This window comes from Alligator mississippiensis, chromosome 3 (assembly GCF_030867095.1).
Source record: "Alligator mississippiensis isolate rAllMis1 chromosome 3, rAllMis1, whole genome shotgun sequence".
NCBI classification, from domain to species: Eukaryota; Metazoa; Chordata; order Crocodylia; family Alligatoridae; genus Alligator; species Alligator mississippiensis.
In genome coordinates this window covers 157,856,011-157,881,125 of record NC_081826.1, presented here as the reverse complement: position 1 = coordinate 157,881,125, position 25,115 = coordinate 157,856,011, and the positions used below count along the sequence as shown (strand labels likewise).

General features: G+C 49.0%; 1 protein-coding gene and 1 long non-coding RNA gene across 3 annotated transcripts in view; one reads left to right on the top strand and one right to left on the bottom strand.

Moving 5' to 3' along the window:
* The window catches only part of ABCA1 (ATP binding cassette subfamily A member 1), a 122,298-nt gene that overhangs the window by 93,334 nt on the left and 3,849 nt on the right, over positions 1–25,115 (top strand). For both annotated transcript variants that reach the window (XM_006261408.4, XM_019490729.2), the window contains exons 28-49: positions 2,860–3,008; positions 3,483–3,607; positions 4,589–4,687; positions 5,128–5,317; positions 5,468–5,562; positions 7,020–7,052; positions 9,655–9,760; positions 10,755–10,829; positions 11,441–11,610; positions 12,593–12,770; positions 13,183–13,298; positions 13,391–13,535; positions 13,807–13,930; positions 14,594–14,723; positions 15,553–15,673; positions 16,778–16,840; positions 18,158–18,264; positions 18,755–18,896; positions 19,535–19,669; positions 23,941–24,044; positions 24,208–24,300; positions 24,786–25,029. In XM_006261408.4, the coding sequence (XP_006261470.1) occupies positions 2,860–3,008; positions 3,483–3,607; positions 4,589–4,687; positions 5,128–5,317; positions 5,468–5,562; positions 7,020–7,052; positions 9,655–9,760; positions 10,755–10,829; positions 11,441–11,610; positions 12,593–12,770; positions 13,183–13,298; positions 13,391–13,535; positions 13,807–13,930; positions 14,594–14,723; positions 15,553–15,673; positions 16,778–16,840; positions 18,158–18,264; positions 18,755–18,896; positions 19,535–19,669; positions 23,941–24,044; positions 24,208–24,300; positions 24,786–25,029 (2,744 nt within the window). The remainder of the gene's footprint in view (positions 1–2,859; positions 3,009–3,482; positions 3,608–4,588; positions 4,688–5,127; positions 5,318–5,467; positions 5,563–7,019; positions 7,053–9,654; positions 9,761–10,754; positions 10,830–11,440; positions 11,611–12,592; positions 12,771–13,182; positions 13,299–13,390; positions 13,536–13,806; positions 13,931–14,593; positions 14,724–15,552; positions 15,674–16,777; positions 16,841–18,157; positions 18,265–18,754; positions 18,897–19,534; positions 19,670–23,940; positions 24,045–24,207; positions 24,301–24,785; positions 25,030–25,115) is intronic.
* Positions 17,978–24,837, bottom strand: LOC132249445 (uncharacterized). The gene is made up of 2 exons (XR_009460924.1): positions 24,758–24,837; positions 17,978–24,133 (listed from the first exon to the last, which is right to left on the bottom strand). It is a non-coding gene; the product is annotated as an uncharacterized LOC132249445 (long non-coding RNA).

Sequence of the window (25,115 nt, the reverse complement as noted above, 5' to 3'; positions counted from 1 at the left end):
GCTCTTGCATCAGTATTTACCTGCCTTTTGAAATTCAAATGCCCTTCACCGAGGCCAGGTTTATATTCCCATTCTCAGAATAAATAGATCATCATGTCTGCTACTTGATGCCTTATATTTCAGGGTGTCGCTAGGCTGAAAAGCTGGGCTCCACTGTGGTGGGCCAGTAGGGGGTGCTTCTGCGCTGAGACACCCACCTCACTGCGCCCAACCACCTTCCAGGCTTCGAGTGCCTCCTTGGGGGTGCCTCACGTCTAGCCAACCCCCTTCCTGGAGCACACCTGCTAGCCTGGGGGTAGGGCCGCCACCACCCAGGGTCTGAAGTGATCCTGGCTCTGTGTCCCCTGGGAAACACAGGCCTAGTAGCCCTTGAGGGTACTCAACTCACTTCAAGAACTTGGGGTTCTTCCCTCAGTCTGAAGCACAAATAATGGTCTCCCTTAGCCGAACCAAAGGGACCCCAAGGCATAATTTAGATCCGCTCCCAATAAGTCTCCCATGCTAGGTACAAAGGAGAACTTTATTGGTTACACGAAGTAGGTTTGGAGTAGTGTACAGGGTTGGGCAATATCAGAGAAATCCCATAGAGCAAACTGGGTGGCTGGGTAGCCTTTGATCACGCATCTGAGTTATTGCAAGCTATATATCTAGTTAGCTCTCAGGTAGCTTACTCACAAGTATCATCCAGAGGCAGGTGGAGATTCCCTCTGGAGGCAGGCAGTTCATTGATCATGAGTTTCAAGAGAGAGCAAGTTTCAGATGGTCCAGCTCTTCTCTCTGAGTTTTCATCATGGCTACTGCCCCTCCTCCTGGGCAGTCCTTAACTTTTATATAGCCCTTATGACCTAATTTACCTAGTCCAATGGAGACCAGCACCTGTTGGCTGTCAGCCAACCAATTTGAAATGTATCACTGGTTGCTGGGCAGACTGGCAGGGTCTCTAGCCCTCTCCCAGTCAGTTTGGCATTGCTTAGAGCAATAGGGAGTGTAAGCCCCTCACCAAGGTATGTTGATGCCAGTCATGTAGGCAGAAGGAGCTGGTTTCCCCTCTCCCTCAGGAATGTATCCAACTCGGGTTACCTAAAGAGATGGGATGTCTGCCCTCTGCAGGGCCCATGTTAACCAAATTGTCACAGAGCAGAGTTTTTGGGGAGAGACACAGGTGGTGTTCTGCCACACTGTAGTACCCATGATGAAAACTCCGAGTGAGAAGAGCTGGACCATCTGAAACTTGCTCTCTCTCTTGAAACTCATGATCAATAAGCTGCCTGCCTCCATAGGGAATCTCCACCTGCCTCTGAATGATACTCGTGAGTATGCTACCTGAGATCTAACTAGATGTATAGCTTGCAGTAACTCAGATGCGTGATGATAGGCTACCCAGCCACCCAGTTTGCTCTGTGGGATTTCTCTGATATTGCCCAACCCTGTACACTACTCCAAACCTACTCTGTGTAACCAATAAAGTTCTCCTTTGTACCTAGCATGGGAGACTTATTGGGAGTGGATCTAAATTATGCCTTGGGGTCCCCTTGGTTCGGCTGACTAAGGGAGACTACTAATTGTGCTTCAGACTGAGGGAAGCACCCCAAGTTCTTGAAGTGAGTTGAGTACCCTCTAGGGCTACTAGGCCTGTGTTTCCCAGGGGGCACAGAGCCAGGATCACTTCAAACCCTGGGTGGTGGTGGCCCTACCCCCAGGCTAACGGGTGTGCTCCAAGAAGGGGGTCAGCTAGATGTGAGGCACCCCCAGGAAGGCACTCGGAGCCTGGAAGATGGTCGGGCGCAGTGAGGTGGGTGTAAGGCCCTGAAGAATCCGATGCACGAATACGAGGCAGTTTGCCAGAATGGGAGTTATGGGGCCTGCCCCCAAACCCACTAAGTCAATAGGAAGCTTTTACCATTGTTTTTGTTGGGCACTGGCCCAGCTCATTATACTGATATAGTATCCACAGTGACACCTTGAATATGGAGATGTGACATCAACACAATAACTTTGTTCCTAAAGCACACTGGAACTCAGCTGTTAAATTTTCCTACTCTTGTATCAGTATTTACCTGCCCTTTGAAATTCAGATGCCCTGTACCAAGGCCAGGTTTATATTCCCATTCTCAGAATAAATAGATCACCATGTCTGCTACTTGATGCCTTATAGTTCAGGGTGGCACTAGGCTGAAAAGCTGAGCTCCAGAACTATGTTTTTCTGTAGCGTTTGCAGGTGTTCAGGAATAATGTCGTGGCTCAGGACCACCTCTTCTTATGGAAGGTCTTAATGAGTAGATAGCTTCAGAAATCTCAGCTTCTCAAGCGGTACTGTCGGATGCATTAGGGATTGATGTCCATGTGGCATCAGTCCCATTGGTGGTTTCCAGAGCCTCAGCCTAAGTGTATGTTGATTCCTGCCTCACAGAGAGAATAAATATAGATAGATGCATATCCTCTCTGACACCTTTCCACTTCTTCTGTACCTTTGCACCAGTCCCTATGTGCTGGGGTACTTTTGCAAAAAGTCCTGAGATTTGAAGTCAGGTTAGAGACCAGGACATGTGTCATCAGTGGGCTTTGGCTCTGAGATTTGCTTCCCTCACTACTAGAAGACTGTGATGTTGTTGCTTCTAGTTCAGAGCCACTGGCAGGAGTGCAGGGCTCTTGTGGGCAGCAGCATTTTAAGTGCTGGGTGGTCTGAGCCTGCTCTGAGCCAGGAGATAGAGAGGTAAGGCTGTGTGCAGCTTTTCTACCCTCTCCCCTGCCCCCATTTCCTCCCCAGGCGCACACACTCTCCCTTCCCAAGAGGAAGCAGCCCATGAGTGAGAAGTTATTGTTCTGTTCACATGGAAATCTGGTGATTGTTGTTGGCAGAATCCAGAGAGACAGACCTGCTCAGCGGGATGGATGGCAAAGGCTCCTACCAGATGAAAGGCTGGAAGCTCACCCAGCAACAATTTGTTGCTCTGCTGTGGAAGAGGCTGCTCATCGCCAAGCGCAGCCGGAAGGGCTTCTTTGCCCAGGTGAGACCTGGTGGCTCTTTTGGGGTTCCCTGGAAGGTGGTCCAGTTATCTTGGTCCCTCCCAGGGGCTGCCATGGCCTGGCGTAAACCTAGGCTTGGCCGCAAAGGGGTCCTCTGTTGGGCAAAAACATCAAGGGTCCAAAATGTGGTTTTGTTCCGTGTCAGAATAGGATTGAGACCCTCTGGAATGTTTTTGTGGAAAAGTGAGATTCAGACAGACCCATCAGAGAATAGGCAATACTTCTGTACTCAGGTGTAGGATGCGGGGGAGACAGGTTCAGGTTCCTGACAGAGAGCAGGAGTTTGAACCTGGGTCGCCCATGCTCTGACCCTGGGGATTCATGGTTCTGAGAGATCTTCCTGGCTGAAAATTTCATTGAAATATTCCTGGTCAGCTGTAGTTCAAGGCATTGTTTGTTTTGAGTCTGTAAACACCCCTTTTAAGGCAACTGTCCGTCTTCCATTGTGATTGCAGATTGTGTTGCCAGCTGTCTTCGTGTGCATTGCCCTCATGTTCAGCCTGATTGTCCCTCCCTTTGGCAAATACCCCAGCCTGGAGCTGCAGCCCTGGATGTATGACGAGCAGTACACCTTTATCAGGTACCTTTTGCATGATATAGGGGTCCAGGCAGCTGGGGTGTGCCTGCAAATTCTGATCTCTGTTTTCACCAAACTGTAACTGAAAGATACTATTGATCTTTATGTTGCCTTAAAAAGAGGAGGGAGGTCTATAATAATGCCTTTCCCTCCATAGAACTTAGTGCACTCTGCTGCTACATCACATGAAAAGGAAGCACAAGCTCTTTGCTGAGTTGCTTTCCATGAGAGCAGTGGCCACAGTTACTCCATGGAGTTAGTGGGCTCACGTATGCTTGGGTAACTCCCACATCTGTGGGTGGAAGAGTTGCTGTTCCCAGCAGGTAGGAATAATGTTTGCAGGGCATGTTCCTGGGGAGGAAGACAAGCCCTGCAGCAGTGGCTCATCACTCCTACTCTGCCTCTGTGTTTGACTGCACAAGGCTTCACAGAGCTCTCTCAAGGATTAGGAACTGCTCAGCTAATTGTGTGGCTGCCAGCATGCCAGCTCACCTTTACCTTTATGTAGAGAGCAGTAAGGTGGGTACAGGCATGTGGAGGTGCCCTTGGATGATTTATTCTGTTGCCATCCACACTGAGACAGTCATGTTTGGTAGCAGTCAGACATTGATTTCATGTTGGTGCTTTGAGCTTCCCACTGGAGAGGAGATTTTCAAAGACCTATTTCAAAAAGCAGTTAGATACCTAATTCCCATACACTTTCAATGGGAGTTGGGCAGGCATCTTCAATCTGTGCCTTGGAAATTTTTCCCTCAAGGTTTTAGGTAAGTGTGGAAGTAGATAAATAACAATCAGAAATAAGAGGGAGAGTGTGTGTATGTGTGTGTGATGTGTATACATGTGTGCCTGAACATTCTCCAGAGAAAACTCCCCTCATTTCCTTTCCCTGACCCTTTCCCTGTGTCTTTGCCTTGCCTTGCCTTGCTGTTGGCTTTGTGTGCACCATCCCAGGGTCCTGATGTTTTCTCTCTGACTCCCCCCTAGTAACGATGCCCCAGAGGATTCAGGCACGCAGAAGCTTTTGGATGTTCTTATCAATGAGCCTGGCTTTGGAACTCGCTGTATGCAAGGACACTCCATTCTGTAAGTAAAACCCAGGCCACAGCAGATGCAAGGGTGAGCATGCCCCATGCCCACTGTGCTCCCCAAGACTGCATGTCACCTCAAAGACAGAGCTGGCACTGTAGGTACACTTGAACCCATGCCTTTGTGGTACCAGGTTTTGTGAGAGCTGTGAAGCTGAATTAAAGCCCTTTGAGTTCCCCAGAAAGGTGCTGTAGCTTAGGGTGTGATTATCCAACATAGTCAGGGCTGGCCTGCTCCTACGAAGAGCTTTCTTTTTTATTTAGATGGGAGCAGAGCTCAGTTGGTGGAATTCGGGTGTTGATTTCAGTGGGGACTGTGTGAACCCAAGGCTGAGCACTTGAGCAAGTCCCAGCCATCACTCATTGTCTTTATTGCCTAAAACTTTCTAAAAAGCCAGTCTTATATGGCATTTTTGCTTTGGCTCTGTCGTGGCTCAGAGACACTCCTTGCATCGTTGGGCAGAAGGAGTGGACCACAGCTTCAGTCCCTGATGCAGTCAGGGACATTCTCCTGAATGGGAACTGGAGCATGGAGAACCCCTCCCCTTCCTGTGAGTGCAGCAATGAGAAAATCAAGAAGATGTTGCCTGTGTGCCCTCCTGGTGCAGGGGGGCTCCCCCCTCCGCAGGTAAGAGGGGACTTGACTGTTCTCCAGTTCACTGGGGCCCATGGGCTGGGGTTGGGGAGGGAACTGAGGGGTTGGCACTGACTTCTAGGTGGGATGTGAGCAAAGCACACCCAACTCAGTGTCCTTTTGTTCCCCTGCCTGTGACCCCAGAGAGAGCAAAACACTGCTGACATCCTACAGAACCTGACAGGCCGGAACATATCGGACTATCTGGTGAAGACCTACGCACAGATCATTGGGAAAAGGTGCCTACTATGTACATTTCCCCTTACTGCTTGCTGCCAACTGTTATAGGATGCACTTTGCCCCTGTGCAGAACCTCAGCCAAAGTCCTCTTGCAACATTACACTCCCACAGGGATGAATGTCACCCATGAAGAGACTTAAAACTGTGGGCCAATTTGAGATGTGAGTCTAGGGGAGTCTTAAGGAGTGTAATTCACTCTTTCTCCTGGCCTAGAAGGCTGTGCTGTACTCCAGTACAGACTCCCTGTTGATTGCTAGGACTTATTAACACCCATTCAGAACACACCAGGGTGTGACATGCTGCTTCTGTCACATCCTCTTCATGGGCCTGACCCAAACTGTACCATGCTCAGTGAGAGCCTTTCCATTGGCTTCAATGGGCTTTGACCCCAGCCCTATATTCAGACCAGGTGGCTGAGCATTCATTGCTTTCTCTATGGCTGTGGCTCCCATGAGCCTCTTGGAGCCAGCAGGAATTATTTCTACCATGGGGTCAACCAGCCATCATGGGTTTTTCCTATAAATGAAGCAGAGATGCTTGAAGAGTCCAGTCTAAAGCTGCCATGTCCGCTTCCATTTTCTAAGCAGTCCCTGGTTTTCCCATATCCTTGTGATACACTGGCAGTAACATGAATGTTACTGGCCAACCCAGAACTTTGGCTTGGGTTGCCACCAGATTGGACCCTGACACCCACTTTTGCTTGGTGCCCCAGACTTGATCCTGCTGCCAGCAAAGTCAGTGGCAGTTCAGAGGGAATAGGACTGGGCCTTATAGGCATTAAAAAGCAGCAAGCAGCAGGGCAAACTCCTCTTTAGTGCAGCATTTCCCAACCTTTTTCACCACACGGCACACTTACATGGCCTCTCCCACCCACAGTACACCAGCCAAATGCCGACGGAGGGGAGCAGACGAACGTGGAGGGGGTGGGGGTTAGGGGTGGCATGTGGCCAAATGCAGAGTGTTGGGGAGCTGGTGGCGCAGCACTTGAATCTCTGGCTGGAGCCACACTGGCTGGCTGGCTGGTTGGGGTATAGCAGGGGGCGTGGCTCTAGCCCCAAATGCCACAGCACACCTGCACATGCCTGATGGCACACTGGTTGGCAAATGCTGCTTTAGTGTAAGGGTTTAGGTTGTAGCCGTGTTGGTCTAAGGACATAGGCAGACAAGGTGCACCGGGAAGAGCACACACCAACTGCTGAAACTTAGCCTGACGAAGGCTTTTTGAACCCGAAAGCTTGCTTAATAAATATTCTCCAACTATTTTGGTTGGTCTAATAAAAGATATCAAATTCACCCAAGGAACCTTGTCTGCTCTAGTGTAATGCACCTGATGTCCCTGGAGTTAAACCAGAATGAATCTGCCCTTTAGTAGTGAATGATCCCAGTGCCTTTGGTCTCAGGCTGGATCCAACTGATAGCCCATTTTATAAATAACATCTTCTCTTTATCTCCATAGCTTGAAGAATAAGATCTGGGTGAATGAATTCAGGTGAGTTGCCACCCCTCCATTATGTTGCTTGGGGTTTCTTATTACTGGTAAACTCACTCACTCACCTTCTCTCTCTTTCTCTCACTTACTCGCTGACTCACACTATTCCCTATAAATATAATTCTTCTTTTGAAAAATGAAGTTATGCTCCACACTAAGCTTGCTAGAAATATGTCAGCAACAGATATATTTTTTAGCATCTTGCTGGAACTAGCCATGGTATTGACTGGCCCTTTCCCCAGCTGTTGGGGGTTACATGGGTGCCCTCAGAGCCCCAAGGGCTCAATTCTGTATGTGCTTACTATCTAGTGCCTGCTGGTATGAGCAGTCCCTGCTAGCAGTATTAGACTAGCAAAGGCCAGTATTAGACTAGCAAACTCAGGGGATTAGTCAAGGATGCACTGCAGAGTACATTTGAAGAAATGGAAGCCCAAGAAGGGTGGCTGTGCCTTAAGGAAACGATCCTTTGGGCACAAAGCAAGACGATCCCCGAGCAAGGCAAAAGAGGGAAAGGGGCCAGGAGGCATCCCTGGCTGACCAGAGAAATCCAGGGCAGCCTAAGGAACAAAAGGGGAGCACATAAAAAGTGGAAACAGGGAGAGATCACCAAAGATGAATATACCTCCTCTACTCGTGCTTGTAGGGAGGCAGTTAGACGGGCCAAAGCTACCATGGAGCTGAGGATGGCAACCCAAGTAAAAGACAACAAGAAATTGTTTTTTAGATATATAGGGAGTAAAAGGAAGGCCCAGGGAGGAATAGGACCCCTGCTAAATGGGCAGAAACAATTGGTGACAGACAGGGGGGATAAGACTGAACTCCTCAACGAGTTCTTTGCCTCAGTGTTCCTAAGCGAGGGGCACGACAAGTCTCACTGGGGTTGTAGAGAGGCAGCAGCAAGGCGCCAGACTTCCATGCATAGACCCTGAGATGGTGCAGAGTCACTTGGAAGAACTGGATGCCTTTAAGTCGGCAGGCCCAGATGAGCTCCATCCGAGGGTGCTGAGGACACTGGCCGACATCATTGCAGAGCCACTGGCGGGAATATTTGAAAGCTCATGGCGCATGGGCCAAGTTCCGGAGAACTGGAAAAGGGCCAACGTGGTCCCCATTTTCAAAAAGGGGAGGAAGGAGGACCCAGGCAACTATAGGCCAGTCAGTCTCACCTCCATCCTTGGCAAAGTCTTTGAAAAAATTATCAAGGCTCACATTTGTGAGAGCCCGGCAGGACAAATTATGCTGAGGGGAAATCAGCACGGGTTCGTGGCAGGCAGATCGTGCCTGACCGATCTAGTCTCTTTTTATGACCAGGTTATGAAACGCCTGGACACAGGAGGAGGGGTGGATGTCGTATACTTAGACTTCAGGAAGGCCTTCGATACGGTATCCCACCCCATACTGGTGAACAAGTTAAGAGGCTTGGATGACTACACAGTCCAGTGGGTGGCGAATTGGCTGGAGGGTCGCACCCAGAGAGTCGTAGTGGATGGGTTGGTTTCGACCTGGAAGGGTGTGGGCAGTGGGGTCCCGCAGGGTTCGGTCCTTGGACCGATACTCTTTAATGTCTTCATCAGCAACTTGGACGAGGGAGTGAAATGTACTCTGTCCAAGTTTGCAGATGACACAAAGCTATGGGGAGAAGTGGACATGCCAGAGGGCAGGGAACAGCTGCAAGCAGATCTGGACAGGTTGGACAAGTGGGCAGAAAACAACAGAATGCAGTTCAACAAGGAGAAATGCAAAGTGCTGCACCTAGGGAGGAAAAATGTCCAGCACACCTACAGCCTAGGGAATGACCTGCTGGGTGGCACGGAAGTGGAAAGGGATCTTGGAGTCCTAGTAGCCTCCAAGATGAACATGAGTTGGCAGTGTGACGAAGCCATCAAAAAAGCCAATGGCACTTTATCGTGCATCAGCAGATGCATGACGAATAGGTCCAAGGAGGTGATACTTCCCCTCTATCGGGCGCTGGTCAGACTGCAGTTGGAGTACTGCGTGCAATTCTGGGCGCCGCAATTCAAGAGGGATGCGGATAACCTGGAGAGGGTCCAGAGAAGGGCCACTCGTATGGTTAAGGGCCTACAGACCAAGCCCTACGAGGAGAGACTAGAGAAACTGGATCTTTTCAGCCTCCGCAAGAGAAGGTTGAGAGGCGACCTTGTAGCCGCCTATAAGTTCATCACGAGGGCACAGACGGGAATTGGTGAGGATTTATTCGCCAAGGCGCCCCCGGGGGTTACAAGAAATAATGGCCACAAGCTAGCAGAGAGCAGATTTAGATTGGACATTAGGAAGAACTTCACAGTTCGAGTGGCCAGGGTCTGGAACGGGCTTCCAAGGGAGGTGGTGCTCTCCCCTACCCTGGGGGTCTTCAAGAGGAGGTTAGATGAGCATCTAGCTGGGGTCATCTAGACCCAGCACTCTTTCCTGCATATGCAGGGGGTTGGACTCGATGATCTATTGAGGTCCCTTCTGACCCTAGCATCTATGAATCTATAAGGCCCCTGGCCTAGATGCTGTTCCTAGGCTCCTAGAGACAGGAAGCCTTTTCTGGAGCGTGTGTCTGATCAGTCTGTGCTTGATTGCCCCTCTCTGCCTTCAGGTACGGAGGATTTTCCCTGGGTGCCAGCAGCTCCCTTGTGCTTCCTCCAAGCCATGAAGTAAATGATGCCATCAGGCAGTTGAAGAAGATCTTGGAGCTTGCCAAGGTGAGCAGTTGTCTCTCTGCAGCCCTGAGGCTGTGGCAGTGTGACAGTGGCACCCCTGGGTGAGATGTCTACAGGAAGCAAGCCCTTAGGTGTAAAAACTTCAGCTCCTGCTGCCTGAGATAGTCTCTGCACCTGGACTAGCCTGGGTGGTACTTAGCCAGTATAAGTACATCAAAGGGCATAGGAATCTGCTGCTTTGTCTGGGAACAGCCACTGAGGTGCTAAGGTCTCTGGATGCCTGCTAATCTTGAGGACAAAGTGTCATGAAGATGACCTGAAGTGGACATGGCCCTTTGGTAATACTGTGTTTTCACTCAAGTAACCTCCCACTGGTTGCAAAGGGGACTCAGTATGAGAGCCTTAGGAAATTCAGCTTTTACCATCAGTGACCCCAGCTCAGCATGTGTGTATGTGAGCAAAGGCACCTGAAGTGCCCCATGAGCCACAAGAGAGAACTGGAAAAATCCTCTGTTCTGCCAGATTCTCAGCCTCACTCTAGTCCCTTCCTGCAAGAGCCTCCCATTAGGGGTATGGTACACAGCAGGGTCTGGCCAGCTGAGATTTCCCTAGATCCAGCATAAAGCACCTCTGTGCCCAGTCCAGAGCAGTTGCCACCCAGCATAGGTTAGAGCAGCCTTTAAGCTGCTCTGATGTACACCATGGGGAAGATGACCTTGGAGAATCAGAGAACTGCAACCAGCTCCCTAGTAACCTCTGAGCCACCATGTTTGAGCTAGTGTCCCTCAAAATTGTGCTCCATGCTTAGCTAATAATTGTTAAAACCTAAGCCAGTGCTGGAATTCTCTTGGGCCCCCTGTGCTCTCTTCCCACTTTGGAGTGCTGTGCATTGTGAATTCAGAGGGCATGTTGGCCTTAAGTGACTCACCTAAAGTTACATGGCGAATCTGTGACAGAACCAAAAAGGAATCTGTACAAATAAGGTGCTTGCTGCATTGGGCTGCAATGACTGAAGCGAATCTTGTGCTGTTCACAGGGGAGCTCTGGAGATCGGTTTCTAAATAGCTTGGCAAGCTTCATGAAAGGACTGGACACAAAAAACAATGTCAAGGTAAACTCTTGCCTCTTGTGCCTAGCACACTGAGCCCAGGCTCAGGTAACTTTGTGTTTTAACCAAAGTTCAGCTCCTAAGTAGCGATGTCTCATGATTTCTGTCCCATGTGTGCTCAGAGCAGAGCCTTCTGCCCTAATTGCTTACAAAGACAGAGAAAACAGCACAGCTTTTTGTGTGGAAAGCTGGGGGAGAGAGGGGGCTCATGGAGCCCAGTCCCAAATGCATTGAAATTCCTGAAGCTGCCTCTGTTGACATTAGTATTTGTCAAGTCATGGCCTTGGAAATGAGTAGGCTGTGACTGCTGCAAATGGGTATTGGGAAACATATTGCCCTAGCATACATAGTCCTTTAGACTCCATGGCCCTGTAATACCATTTTCCCATGACTAAGATCTCTTGAGAATCCTAGGCTTCTCTTGTGGATGGAGGGGATGTCATACTCACCGAGCCAATTGGCTGGCATGAGTGTTCCCATGACCAAACTGTGCATCGTGTCTCTATGATGATCGACAGGATCTTGAGGAAAGTTAGGAAGAGCTGCTCTGTCTTCTGGCCCTCTGCTGGGTCTGTTGGGGCAGCCCCGCAGAAACTGGAATATTGGTTTTGCAGGTGTGGTTCAACAACAAGGGCTGGCATGCCATCGGCTCCTTCCTGAATGTGATCAACAATGCCATCCTCAGGGCCAACCTCCGGGGGGGCAAGAACCCCAATGCTTATGGCATCACCGCCTACAACCACCCGCTGAACCTCACGAAGCAGCAACTCTCTGAAGTGGCACTGTACGTCCTGATGCAGTGGTGATGGGGAGAATGGGAGGGTCACCCTGCTAAATTACCCCCTGCTGGGTGCTCACCAGGCTGCTGTATTTGCCATCCACCACAAGGAGTCCATGTGTTCTTAGACTTCCATTAACTGGGTGTCAGGGTCAGCCTTTTCTGAGCAGTCTGCACACTCCCCTGTACTCAGGCTGTCTGTTACCTCTTCATGGGGTGTCTCAGCCCAGCTATCCTAGGCCCCCAGGGCCCAGTGCGGACACCTCAGGAACATAAGCACTTCTTCCTTAAGCTTGGAGCTAGATGCCCTGGGCCATATAGTCCCCCTCTTGAGGGAGATGAGATCCAGACACACAGGCTTTGTCAGGCCTCCATAAACCAGTTGTTTTCCATTTGAGTGAATGGAGAACTGCACAGAGCAAAACAGGACAGCAGTGCCTGTCTCCACTGCTGCCTGCACATGCTTGAGTGTTCTCAGGGCTTAGGTCAGAATCCTCAAGGATTCCTCCCCTCTCTGCTCTTCAGCCAGTTTCCTTCTTCCTCAGCTGTTAAAAGGAACCTTCTGCTGGGACACCTTGCTGCTCTGTTCCTGCGAGTCTCTCTAAGTTACCCCCTCCCCCACACCCCGGACCTCTCAGTCTTGGTAGCTTTTCAGACTGAGCAGTAAGACCCCCAGTCTCTTTGCCATTCAGTTCAGGGGTTTCCCATTCCCCAAACCTCTGGTTCCTGCAGACTTTGGAGAACCTTGGCTACACAGACATGTGCTAAAAACCTCTCATTTCTATGGGGCCTTAAAAGTGAACGTGCCTATGAGGGGTCTTAACCTGACAGGCTGACTGCTCTCCCTTCCTCCCCCACTATGCACATAGAGCAAGCAGGCTAGCAGAATTACGTCACAGTGCAGAGCAAGGGAGCTCCTTTCTGGTGGGATCAGGGAGAGGTCTTAAGACAGTGATTTATTAGTGCCTGTTGACTTCTCTCTACCCAGGATGACCACATCAGTGGACGTTTTAGTCTCCATCTGCGTGATCTTCGCCATGTCCTTTGTCCCTGCCAGCTTCGTAGTTTTCCTGATCCAGGAGCGCGTCAGCAAAGCCAAGCACCTGCAGTTCATAAGTGGGGTGAAGCCAGTGATCTACTGGCTGGCAAACTTTGTCTGGGACATGGTAAGATGGCATCCATGAACTCGCCCTTCAGACCCGAGTCTGATGCGTGTAATGCCTTATCTCACCCCTTACTACGTTTCTTCATAGTGCTCAGCAGGATGGAGACCCCCATGTCAGCTGGGGCCTGCAGACCCTGTTCCATAGAAATAATGGTGAAAATAATCCCTGATTTATTTCCTGTTCTATGAGACTGTGATCCATCTTAGTATAAGTTTGCTGAACTAAGGAAGGTGTGAAGCTGCTAAGAAGCCCTCTAATCAGCATTTATAAGGCACTGCTGTATTTTTGGAGCAAATATTTTAATTTTCAGTCCTATTTTCCTGTAATCTCCCTTTTACCCACTGTTCACAGTGCTAAGATGCCTTTGGTTTTCATTTGCAACTCCCACAAAACCATTTCTTTCTCCTTCCAGTGCAACTATGTGGTTCCCGCTACACTGGTCATCATCATCTTCATCTGCTTCCAGCAGAAGTCCTATGTCTCCTCTTCCAACCTGCCCGTGCTGGCCCTTCTGCTCTTCCTCTATGGGTAAGGCTGCTCCTCTCAGAGCCATTCCTGAGGTCCAGCATGCTGGCTGCTGTGAATGAGCTTGTCTTATGCTGACTCCTTTTGCTCACCAGGTGGTCCATCACCCCACTGATGTACCCTGCCTCCTTCGTGTTCAAGATCCCCAGCACTGCCTACGTAGTGCTGACCAGTGTGAACCTCTTCATTGGCATCAATGGCAGTGTGGCCACTTTTGTACTCGAGCTTTTCACCAATAATGTATGTTGTGTCCTCTCCTCCCCCTCCTCCCCCCCCCCCCGGGCTATGTAGCTGGCAAACCCAGCTTTAAGACAGTATCTTTCCCTTGGTTCTACATTGCCCTTAGCAGCTAATTCCCAGGAGCTAACGCTTGGTCTGGGAATGGAAGGGATGCCTGGGAACGAGGCCAGCAGTGGGTTCAGGTTGGGGCCTAGTGGGGATCTGTTCTTTGTTCTCAGCCCTCAATAAGCTTCCCAGAAGGTTGATTTGTGCTTGACTCTTGCTCCATTAGAAGCTGAACAACATCAATGACATCCTCAAGTCCGTCTTCCTCATCTTCCCCCACTTCTGCCTGGGTCGGGGCCTCATTGACATGGTGAAAAACCAGGCCATGGCAGATGCTTTAGAAAGGTTTGGTAAGTGATAACCCCCTCCCCACCCAATCCCCATGGGATCCCTGACAAACTATCAGGGGCCTGGTTTTGATTCAAGTGAGCACCCTCCACTTCCACTGAAATCACTGGTTATTGAGGGCTCAGCTCACAGGACCTAACAGGATTGGTGCCAGCCTCAGGCAGCCACAGAGATCTGATCTGAGCTGTCCACAACCTGCTGGTAGCTCCTCTGGTTCACTACCAGAGCCAGAGAGGAACATCTCTCTGGTGTGTAAAAACTTGAATTATGAAGGTGTGAGCTTTTTTTATGTTTTTAAAATAGGGAGTTAAAAAAAAAAAAGGTTGAGAAGGAGGATAGCCTTTGGGCAAAAGCACTGACTGTGGGGTCTGGAGAGCTGGGTTCTGTACCTGGCTACATAACAGACTGGGTGATCTTATAGCACTTAAACTCTCTGTGCCTCAGTTTCTACCTGTGAAATAGTTCACTTGCTGGTCTGGTCTATTTGGCCACAAGGTATTCAAGGCAGTGGCTGTCTCTTCTGTGTATGTGCAATGCCTAGCACAGTAGAGATCTTTGGGCATCACTGGAATTACAATGGATGCGCAGACCAAACCTGGGTCAGCCTGTGGCCTTATTGCCTCAGTGTCTGCAAAGCTGACTTTACACTTTGGTAATCTCAACAGGTGAGAATCGCTTTGTGTCCCCTCTGTCCTGGGATCTGGTGGGACGCAACCTCTTTGCCATGGCTGTTGAAGGTGTGGTCTTCTTCCTCATCACTGTGCTTATCCAGTACAGGTTCTTCATCAAGCCAAGGTAGGACTTGATCTGCACTGCTTTGGTTTTCGGGGCTGGTGGGGAAAGGAAGCCTGAGGTCTGCTCTGGGGTCTGGTATGAGGAAGTGGCTTTGGGGGCACCATTAGCAAATGGGGTGAGGCAGTCAGAGCCATGCTGCAGAAGATCCAGCCAGGAGCATCAGATCATCCTTAGTGACTTCCCACTAACAGGAGTGTTCCTGCAACCAGTTGTAGATACCCACAGGAAAAAATGCCTGTACAGACAAGCCCTGGAAGCAGTTGTTCCATCATCTCTAAAGGGCAATGAGCTACGCCCAAAGCTCGCACTGCTGCTGCAGTTTTGAAACTCAGAGTCTATCTCCCTACATACCACAAGCAAACATTTCTGCTAGATGAACCGAGTGCTATTTTGCCCTGCAGATTTCTGTCAGGAGAACCAGTCACCCAAGTGTAACGAAAGTGTCTGAAGCAATAGTTCAGGGACAGGATGTTTGTCCTTGTTTGTGACACTTGGAATGGGAACAGCGTGTGTGAAATCAAATTTGCCTGGAGAAGGCTCTGAATGGGGCAGTAAGCCTATAAAGCATCGTAGGTGCATTGGCCATAGGTGAAATTCAGCTGTGTGCACCAACAGTCAGCATGAAGCCTGTGCATTTAAGCTGAAGTCCTACAAGGGATGGAGGAGGCGTGTGGTCTTTGTTTTGGCTGTCAGCATATAAGTGTATTGTATCCTGGTGAACTTCAGATATTCAGGGGCTTCCCAGATGTGGATGCGGACTAGTACTGTGTCTTTCGTATTTAGTTCATTAAATTTGTAGGCCTCTCCCCTTATTTCTTTCTTCCCAAAGGCCGGTTGAAGCCAAGCTTCCCCCTCTGAATGATGAGGATGAGGATGTGACCAGGGAGAGGCAGAGGATAATTAGCGGTGGAGGGCAGAGCGACATCCTCGAAATCAAGGAGCTGACCAAGGTGAGAGAGGGGCTGCCCATTCTAGCGATATTGGTGGGGGACAGTCCAGTTTTGGACGCTGTACTTCAAGAGGGATGTGGACAGTCTTGAGAGGGTTCAGAGGAGGGCCACTCATATGGTTAGGGGCCTGCAGGCAAAGCCCTACAAGGAGAGATTGAGGGACCTGGATCTCTTCAGCCTCTGCAAGAGAAGGCCGAGAGGTGATCTTGTGGTTGCCTACAAATTCATTGGGGCGGGGGGGAGGGCAACAAGGAGTAGGAGATGCTCTGTTTACCAGGGCATCCCTTGGAGTAACTAGGAACAACGGCCACAAACTGATGGAGAAAAGATTTAGGTTACACATCAGGAAGAACTTTACAGTAAGGGTTGCGGAATCTGGAATGGGCTTCCAAGGGAGGTGGTGCTCTCTCCTACCTTGGGGTCTTTAAGAGGAGGCTGGACATGCACCTGGCTGGGGTTGTCTGACCCCAGCGCTCTTTCCTGCCCAGGGCAGGGGGTCAGACTCTTTGATCTACTGATGTCCCTCCGACCCAAACATCTATGAATCTCCCAGAACAGCACAGTTCACTGAGGTCCTGATCAGTAGAAAGACTCCCACTTTTCCATAAGCTTTGAATCAAGCCCCAAGCTTATATCACTTGCAGAACCCCTAAAATTGCTGCTCTCTGCATTTTGTTCATACTTGAAAGCACAGATATCTTTGGCAGGTGTCCTACATGCCCATGGTGCTGTCTGAAGAATTCATTATTTAGGCCTGAATCAGGCACAGTGGGCCAGGCTTTCAGCTGGTAGCACCATGGAAGTCCATGGAGCAAGGCCAGTATCTTTCAGCTGAGAACTAGCCTCAGCCTGCCTGGCTGCAGACTTCAAAGCCAAGTCCCTTCATTGTCCAATGCTACCCAATTAACTAGCGACTCCCAGAAGTCTAGCTAGCACAGCTTGATCCTCTAATAAAAAGTGCTCTTACCTGCTCATTCTGGAGCGTTTTTGGAGTTCTGCCACTACAGAGGGTCAGGACTTGAACCTTGGGAAGCAGTTTTGGCTCAGACTTCCCCTCTCTCCCCTCTCACCTACATTGTCCTCATTCATTTTTTCTGGTTTCAGATTTATAGAATGAAGCGAAAACCAGCGGTGGACAGGATCTGTGTTGGAATCCCCCCTGGAGAGGTAACTGCCAATTGGTCATATGTATCAGTGCATTTGGCTTTGCTGAATGGTTCCAGAGCACTTGAAAACCCCAAGCAGAATTAGGCATTGATATCTTTGGGTGTGCGTAGATGAAACAGGGGCCCTAAATTGAAGCAGTGCATTTTTTAAAACACCGCTTCAGTTTAGGGCCCTTTAAACCCCTGTGTTGTGCACACACCTGAACTTACCTGCCTCTCCAGTGGTGGGGAGGGGAGGGCGAGCTGCTGGTGGGCGGAGCAGTCCCTGGGCTGCGGTGGGGGCTGATGCTTCCCTCCACAGCAGCGGCAGCCCCCCCGCCCCAGGCAGCACCCACCCACAGGCACCTGGCTCGGGCAGTCCTGAGGGGCACCGCAGCTGTGGAGGGAAGCACCGGGCCCCCACACAGCTCAGACAGGCTCCAGGGCAAATAAATAAATAAATAAATCAGGCTTGCTGGTTTTTTGGGTTTTTTTCTTGGGTGGAGCCTGCCTTCCCGGGCTGCTGCCAGGCTGCCTGCGCAGGCTTCCTGCAGAGCTCCTGAGCTGCACGGAGCCCAGTGCTTTGCTCCGCGGCTGTAAAGCAGCAGACTCCTTGGAGGAGTTTTAGTTTGCTGCACCCCAAGTCATTTAAGGCGCGTTACACTGACAAATTTGCTACAGCGGCTGGAATTACTGCGCAGTACCCCACTGACGCGTGCAAACACCAACACCATTAAAGCAGTGCAAAAGCATTTAACCCGCTCTAAAGTGTCGTGCACCAATTCCCCGTTTTGTCTACACCCAGCCTTTGAGGTTGGTTGTTAATGAAGAGGGAAGATAGCCTTAGGGTTAAGGCAGTTTGAAGCTTGGCCACAGGCTCCCCACATGTAACCTTGGGGAAGTGCCTGAATCCCTGTGTCTGTAAAAACAAAGATAGGCACTAGCACCCCACTACCTCACTGTGGGGTATTAGGATAGAAACACTAAGGTTTCTCAAGTCCCCAGATATTACAATGACAAGGGTTCATAAAGTAGGTAGATAATGTAGTTTGTTCACTTCTCCCTTGCAAATGATTTGTGTTTGGAATTAACTTTATTACCTCAGCATTAACCTGAGGGTGACTCTACAGTGGCAGGAATTCAGGTTCATCCCATCTCATGAAGTTCAAATCCAATTTATTGCATTCACAGCTACAATGACATTTGTTCCTCCCTGACTCTGAAGCCAGCCAGGGTGGCCTCCTCCCATCTCATGCATCAGTTTCATTTATAAAGATCCTGCAGATCACACAACACCCTGCCATCTGCCTGTGCTCAGCCAATCTTTTAATGTTTCCAGTGCTTTGGGCTCCTGGGAGTGAACGGTGCTGGCAAGTCATCAACTTTCAAGATGCTAACTGGAGACACGGATGTGACGGGGGGAGAAGCTTTTCTCAAGGGAAACAGGTTAGAGGAAGACCCTGCAAGTCTTGATACTTCCCTCTTCTGTATGCGAAGAAAATTCCTGATGTTTGTCTCCACCAGCTGTGCTGCAGTCTCACCCCTTACACCGGGGTTAAAATTTTTGACACCCTTTTTGCTTAGCTTTAAGCATGTGCCTTAAGTGTTTTGCTGAATGTGAGTCATAGTTCAAAACTGCATTGTTAAAATGTATTGAAATGTTCAACACTGTATTGTGCCCCTTTTGAAAACAAGACTTATGCTCCTAAATCACTTGGGTGTATATGAAAATGGTTCCCATCACACTTAAGTCATGTGTCAGAATGAATTCACTTAGTCCAAAATTGCTTTGAGGATTCAGTGACATGTTCACCTCAGTAGTTAGAGTCCTACACCTCAAAAATCACTCATTTGTCTCATTCCTTTCCTGTCTCCTGTACCTGAAATGGCAATGGATGAGTGCAGAAGGCTAATGAGATATTGTCTTGCCTTGCAGCATCCTGTCTAAGATCCAAGAAGTCCATCAGAACATGGGCTACTGCCCTCAGTTTGATGCTATTAGCGAGCTGCTGACAGGAAGAGAGCATCTGGAGTTATTTGCACTCTTAAGAGGCGTTCCGGAGAAAGAGGTTTGCAAGGTAAGCATGGCCATGGGTTGAGCTGGTGGGTGAAATGTGGACCCAGCACATGTAATGAACATTTTGGACAAGGCCACTTAGGGGCTTTGGGCCAAATCTGATGTAAAATGCATTGTGCTAGTTCATGCCAGCTGAAGTTCTTCCCCAGTCTTTTGAAAGCCCCAACTTGACAGTGGCATTGTGTAAGACCCTGAGCAATATTGGGTGGTTTTCCTTTCAACCTATCTACTGGGGCCACAAAGTGAATGTATGTCAAGTGTTATGCAATGACTATGCTGCATAACTGGCTCAAAGATTCTTTACCTTCCTGCACAGTGGTGCCCAGCCTTGGATGTGCTGCCAGCACTGGTACCTTTGGGTGTAAGAGGAGCAAATAGCCTTTCTCCTTTCCTGAGCAAGGAGCAAGCATGTCTCCTGCCTTCAATGGGGAATGAGCTGTGCTATATCCCATGATCCAGTACCCTGTCTGAGAGTCCACAGTTGCAATGCTGGCAGTTGGCACTGACTGGCACAGGTGGTGTTTCCAATTGGTAGACTCAGCAGGGCAGGACCCACCAGAGTCAGGAAAATTGCATCCCTTTGCTGCCGAGGAGCCCTTGCTGTCCTCATGTCGGGTCACACTGCCCTCTCTCCTGCAGGTCGGGGACTGGGCAGTTCGTAAACTGGGTCTTGTAAAATATGGAGAAAAATATGCTGGGAATTACAGTGGAGGGAACCGGCGCAAGCTGTCTACGGCCATTGCCCTGATTGGAGGGCCTCCGGTGGTATTCCTGGTGAGTGCAACCATTTCTGTATCACCCCTTCCTTTCACTCACAACAGCAAGATCTCAATCCAGTGCCCATTGAAGTCAACGTAGCTCTGCCATTTGGCAAAAAATACAAATCCAGATGCAGCACTAGCCACTTGTGTGTGAAAAAGCCCAATTTACAGGTACAAATGAGCTTATTAGAAATACAGTTACAGTTGAAAATACAGGGCAAGATATGGCACAAACTTTGGGCCTCTGTGCCTGAGAATTTGGTCTAGAGAATATTTTGCCAAAACAGTCAGCTACTATGGCAGTGGAACTGCAGGTATAGACTCACAAATAACTTGGACCAGCACCTGAAACTCCAATATCGTCCCTGGGAGTTCTGTCCACGGGACAACAGGATCCAACCCTCTGTATCTGTGTTAACAGTTGCAGAAAAACTTAAGACATTCCTCCAAGCAATATTTTAACCATTCTTGCTATGATTCCTTCAATAAAAAACCATAATATGCTGTTTACTCAAATATAAGATGAGGTTTTCCCCCCTAGTCAGCACAGGGGTAAAAAGCTCCTCATCTTACATTCACAAACAAGGAAACCGCATTGCATACATTGGCTATCACTAAACTGCTGCCAATAGCACCATGTGCTCAGTAATGGAAACCAACTTTGAAGTTGATTAAATACAGCCAACACTGACCATGACTATAAAACACATGACCCACATTGGGAAAACATACTGATGAGGACCTACCACAATGATAAATTAGTGCAGGCCATCTGATTAAGATCTGTGTGGGCTTGGCCGGATTCAGTTTTTATCCATAAACGTCAACAAATATCGATTTCACCTCATGCTCACAGATCAACGAAAACATATTTCCATCAATAATCACAATTTATTGAAAGGGGACATAAGAATAGGCTGGTGCCTGCCTTAGTGCCTGGGCAGGCTCCTGCTGAGCACTAACTAAAGGCAGGGGCATGGGCTGTGCACTGTGTGTTTCTGTGTGTTTGTCCCTGCCCCTGCCTCCCCAGCTGCAGGGTGCTAGCCAGTGAGTTCCTTCCTTGCAAACTCAGGTGGGAGCCAATGAGCAGAGCAAGCTGCTGGCTGTAGGGGGCAGGTTTCCTTGCCAGGGAGCAGGGGGAAGCCAGGGCAGGGGAGCAGCAAACACCACAGGATAAAGGAAAGTGGGCACTGAGCTCTATGGTGCTGTGGACAGGGTCCAGGCAGCAGGCTGACATCCCAGTAGCACAGCAACTTCCCCCATGCCTGCTGCGTGCTAGACTGGAGGAGGAAGTGGGCATGTGTGTATGTGTATATATGCGCGCATGCATATCCCCCCACAACCCTTATTTTGCACGATCCAGAAAATTTAGATAAATAAAAATCAAAATAAAAGTATTACTGTACTGTTCAACATCTTTATCAGTGATCTGGATGTGGGGGTGGAATGCACGCTGTCCAAATTCACTGACGACACCAAGTTGTGGGGCGAGGTGGGCATGCTGGAGGGGAGGGACAGAATCCAACTAGATCTAGACAGGGAGACAGAGATGGGCAAATGAGAATAGGATGGAATTCAACACAGTCAAGTGCAAGGTGCTGCATCTAGGGAGAAGGAACCAGCAACACACCTGCAGGCTGGGGAACACCCTTCTTGTCAACATGGTGGCAGAAAGGGATCTTGGAGTCATTGTTGACTCCAGGACGAACATGAGCAGCCAATGAGAGGAAGTGGTCAGTAAGGCTAACTACACCTTGTCGTGCATCTACAGATACATCACAAGCAGGTCCAGGGGGGTGATCCTTACCCTCTGCGGCACTGGTCAGGCCACAGTTGGAGTACTGTGTCCAGTTCTGGGCGCCGCACTTCAAGAGGGATATGGCTAGCATTGAGATGGTCCAGAGGAGGGCCACTCGCATGGTCAAGGGGCAGCAGGGTAGGCCCTACGAAGAGAGGCTAAAGGGCCTGCACCTATTCAGCCTCCACAAGAGAAGGCTGAGAGGGGATCTGGTGGCTGTTTACATACTCACCAGGGGGGACCAGCGAGAATGGGGGAAGGCTCTGTTACCCTGGGCACCACCCGGGGTTACTAGGCATAATGGCCACAAATTGTTAGCGAGAAGGTTCAGGCTGGACATCAGGAGACATTACTTTACAGTCAGGGCTGCCAGGCTCTGGAATGGACTCCCAAGTGAGGCGGTGCTCTCCCCTACCTTGGGGGTCTTCAAGAGGAGGCTGGACAGATATTTGGCTGGGGTGATATGATCCCAGCACCTGTTTCTGCCCAGGGTAGGGGGTTGGACCTGATGATCTGTTTAGGTCCCTTTCAACCCCAAGTACTATGATACTATGATTAAAGAATAAAAATTGAATTTTGCCAAGCCTAGATATAGGGTAGTGCCTGTTGTGCTCAGCCCTAGCTCCTTTTCAAGTTATAGTGGACCACTACTTCGAATACATTTTTACTTCCTCTTCACTTCCACAGCTGAGCTGCATCTTTCTTTCCCATTTCCAAGCATTCCTGTTTCTTCACCAGCCTTAAATGTCTGACAAACATCACCAAATGGGGCCTCAGACAGTTCATCTGGAATCTCTCTGTTGTCCCCTCTCTCAACCTGTCACATATAATTAGCGTGGCCCAGCCCCCCCATAAGGTAGAGCCAAATGAGGTTGCCGGGTGTCTCATCTACATACACATGTTTGGAAGATCCCAGGACTCATGACAAAAACCACCAGTTCCAGTCATGAGTGGGGGCTAATTAGCACATGGACCTTTGTTGGGGGAGAAGGGGCAGTATCTGGAGCACACACATACTGAGCAGTTCTGAGCTGTGAGGTCACTATGGCTTGAAATGCTGTTGGTCCAGCCCAGTGAACTAAATGGTAAATCATGAGTCTTTTGGCTTTGGACTAATATCTAGCATAGCCTGTACTGTATATAAGGCTCAGATCAAGCGTAACAGCTTCTTAACCTGGCAGGGGAAATACCATGCATCTGTGTCCAAGAGGGCAGTTTTCCTGAACTGCTTTGCAGGAGAACTGCTCTTCTGCCATGGTTCAGTACCCACTGAGCTGCAGTGGCTTTAAGCCCAGTTTGTGGAAATGGGAGCCTCCTCCCTTGCTTGCTCCAAGGGCCTTATGGCTAAGGGCAAGCAAAACTTAGGGGCATCTGAATCCTAAGCCCCAGGGCTTGGGCCTGCAAGTAGGATGCCTGCCAAAGGTTTTGGAAACATCTGAAGCCCTAGGTGCAGATGGAGGATGTTTGCCAGTAGTAAGGCCACTTACAGTTCTGGACTCTTGGATTTGGAATTAGCTTTGATTAATTTGGCCTCGGATACAAATTAAAAAAAAAAAGTATCTAAATAGGTAAAAAAAAAAAAAATTGTTGCTTAAAAGTGTGTTTATGGAGTAGCTGTGCTAAAACTTGCAGCAGTTTAAAAAAAAGGTAAAATGCATCTGAACTAAGTCTGTGGATAACTAGTAATTTGCATATATGCAATTTATATATATTTATATATATATTTTATATATATATATATACACACACACACACACACACACACACACACACACACACACACACATATATATATATGCAAATTACTACAGGTATGTTTATGTCAAGGTCACTGTTTTCAAATTTGCCCCACACTTCTATGTGCTCGGTAACAGCAGAGTCTGACAGTAAAGAGAGGGGGAAGGGGTTGCAGTGGGGTGGGGTAGCAGACAAGGGAGCTACCTGACCCCCCATATTTTTTTTCCCTCCGATAGCAGTGGGAGTGAGACAAATTGAAGGCAAACGTCCAATAGTTAGATTCTATACCTGGAAAATTATGACAAATGTATCAATTTTCTAGGTAGAGAATTTAATTATAAGGGGATCATCTTATATTTGAGTGAATACAGTATGTGATCTAGGATTACCTAAACCCATGACAGATGAAGAGCAAGGGTTACCCATTCTGCCTTAGCTGGTTTCAGTAGCTAAGTGTCCTTGATATTTCGAAATTTGGTGAAATTTCAGATTTTCATAATCTGAGAGGAGGAAGGACAACAATCTTCACAACATTTTTTCCCCAGTTTGGGACCATTTATAGAGCAGATCTAACATTTTTCCCCCCAACTTCAATTACGGGGGAAAGTATCATGCTTTTAAATTTTAAAAAGAAAAGAAAAAGGCTTCCCTGCCATTTTCCTCTTCTCCATTCAGTTACTTCCCACAGGATTACAATGTGTATCAGTACTGGGCTACTACATAACATGATTAACAAATGTCATCTGCAGGATGAGCCAACCACAGGAATGGATCCCAAAGCACGACGTTTCCTTTGGAATTGTGCTCTGAGTGTCATCAAGGAGGGCAGATCGGTGGTGCTGACATCTCACAGGCATGTAGTGCTCGTTATAGCAGTGTGTCTATTCGCGTTGGTCTGCTTTGATGGGGTCTAGGTTCATTTTCAGTTAAGTTGCTATATTTCTGCAAAGACAGATGGGTGATCTCAGTAAGTGTTTGCCTTGTCTGGGGCTAAATATTGTTTTGTTTGCTTGCAGCATGGAAGAATGTGAAGCCCTGTGTACTCGAATGGCGATAATGGTCAATGGGCGGTTCAGGTGTCTGGGAAGCGTCCAGCATCTGAAGAACAGGTGACTGCCTTTAATTTGCTTCTGCCATAGAACTGTAAGGGGAGTAGCCTGTATTCTGGTGTGTTCTCAGCTATTGGGATGAGGAGTTGGTCTTTCTCCTACTGTGTCACTCTTATTGCTTTTCCAAGTCAAAGGCCAGCCTTAGCTGAACAGCCCACTGGGCACCGTGGTTAAGGCCCACCATTTTCTGTAGCCAGTGGCACACAAAGGAATGGTGTGGACAGCAGCACATCCAGCTGCTGTCTTTGACTAAATGACCACGTGCCCATTTACAGCTGGATTGACTGAAGGCTGCTGTCACCCAAGTCCAGAGTGAGGCTCCCACTCATACGTCTGCAGCTGTTGTAAGACCCCTCAAGTACTCTGCCTCCAGACCCCCAGTTTTGTTGCTTTTCATGCTTCAGGAGATGGCCCTGTATTTTGAGTGCCTCCTGTTCTTGGAAAGCAGCTTGCTCACCCTCCTGTATTTCCCATTTTGCTTTCAGGTTTGGAGATGGCTACACCATCATTGTGCGGATAGCGGGAGCAAACCCCGACCTGACGCCTGTGCAGGACTTCTTTGGGCTTGCATTCCCAGGCAGCGTCCTGAAAGAGAAGCATCGAAACATGCTTCAGTACCAGCTCCCGTCTTCGCCATCCTCCCTGGCCAGGATATTCAGCGTCTTGTCTCAGAACAAGAAGAGACTCCACATAGAAGACTACTCCGTTTCTCAGACTACACTTGACCAAGTAAGTTTCCCATCGGCTGTGAGCCAACTTCACTTCTCATTACAAGAACCCCTGAATAAACTCCCTAGAAAGGAACGGAGGTCTGT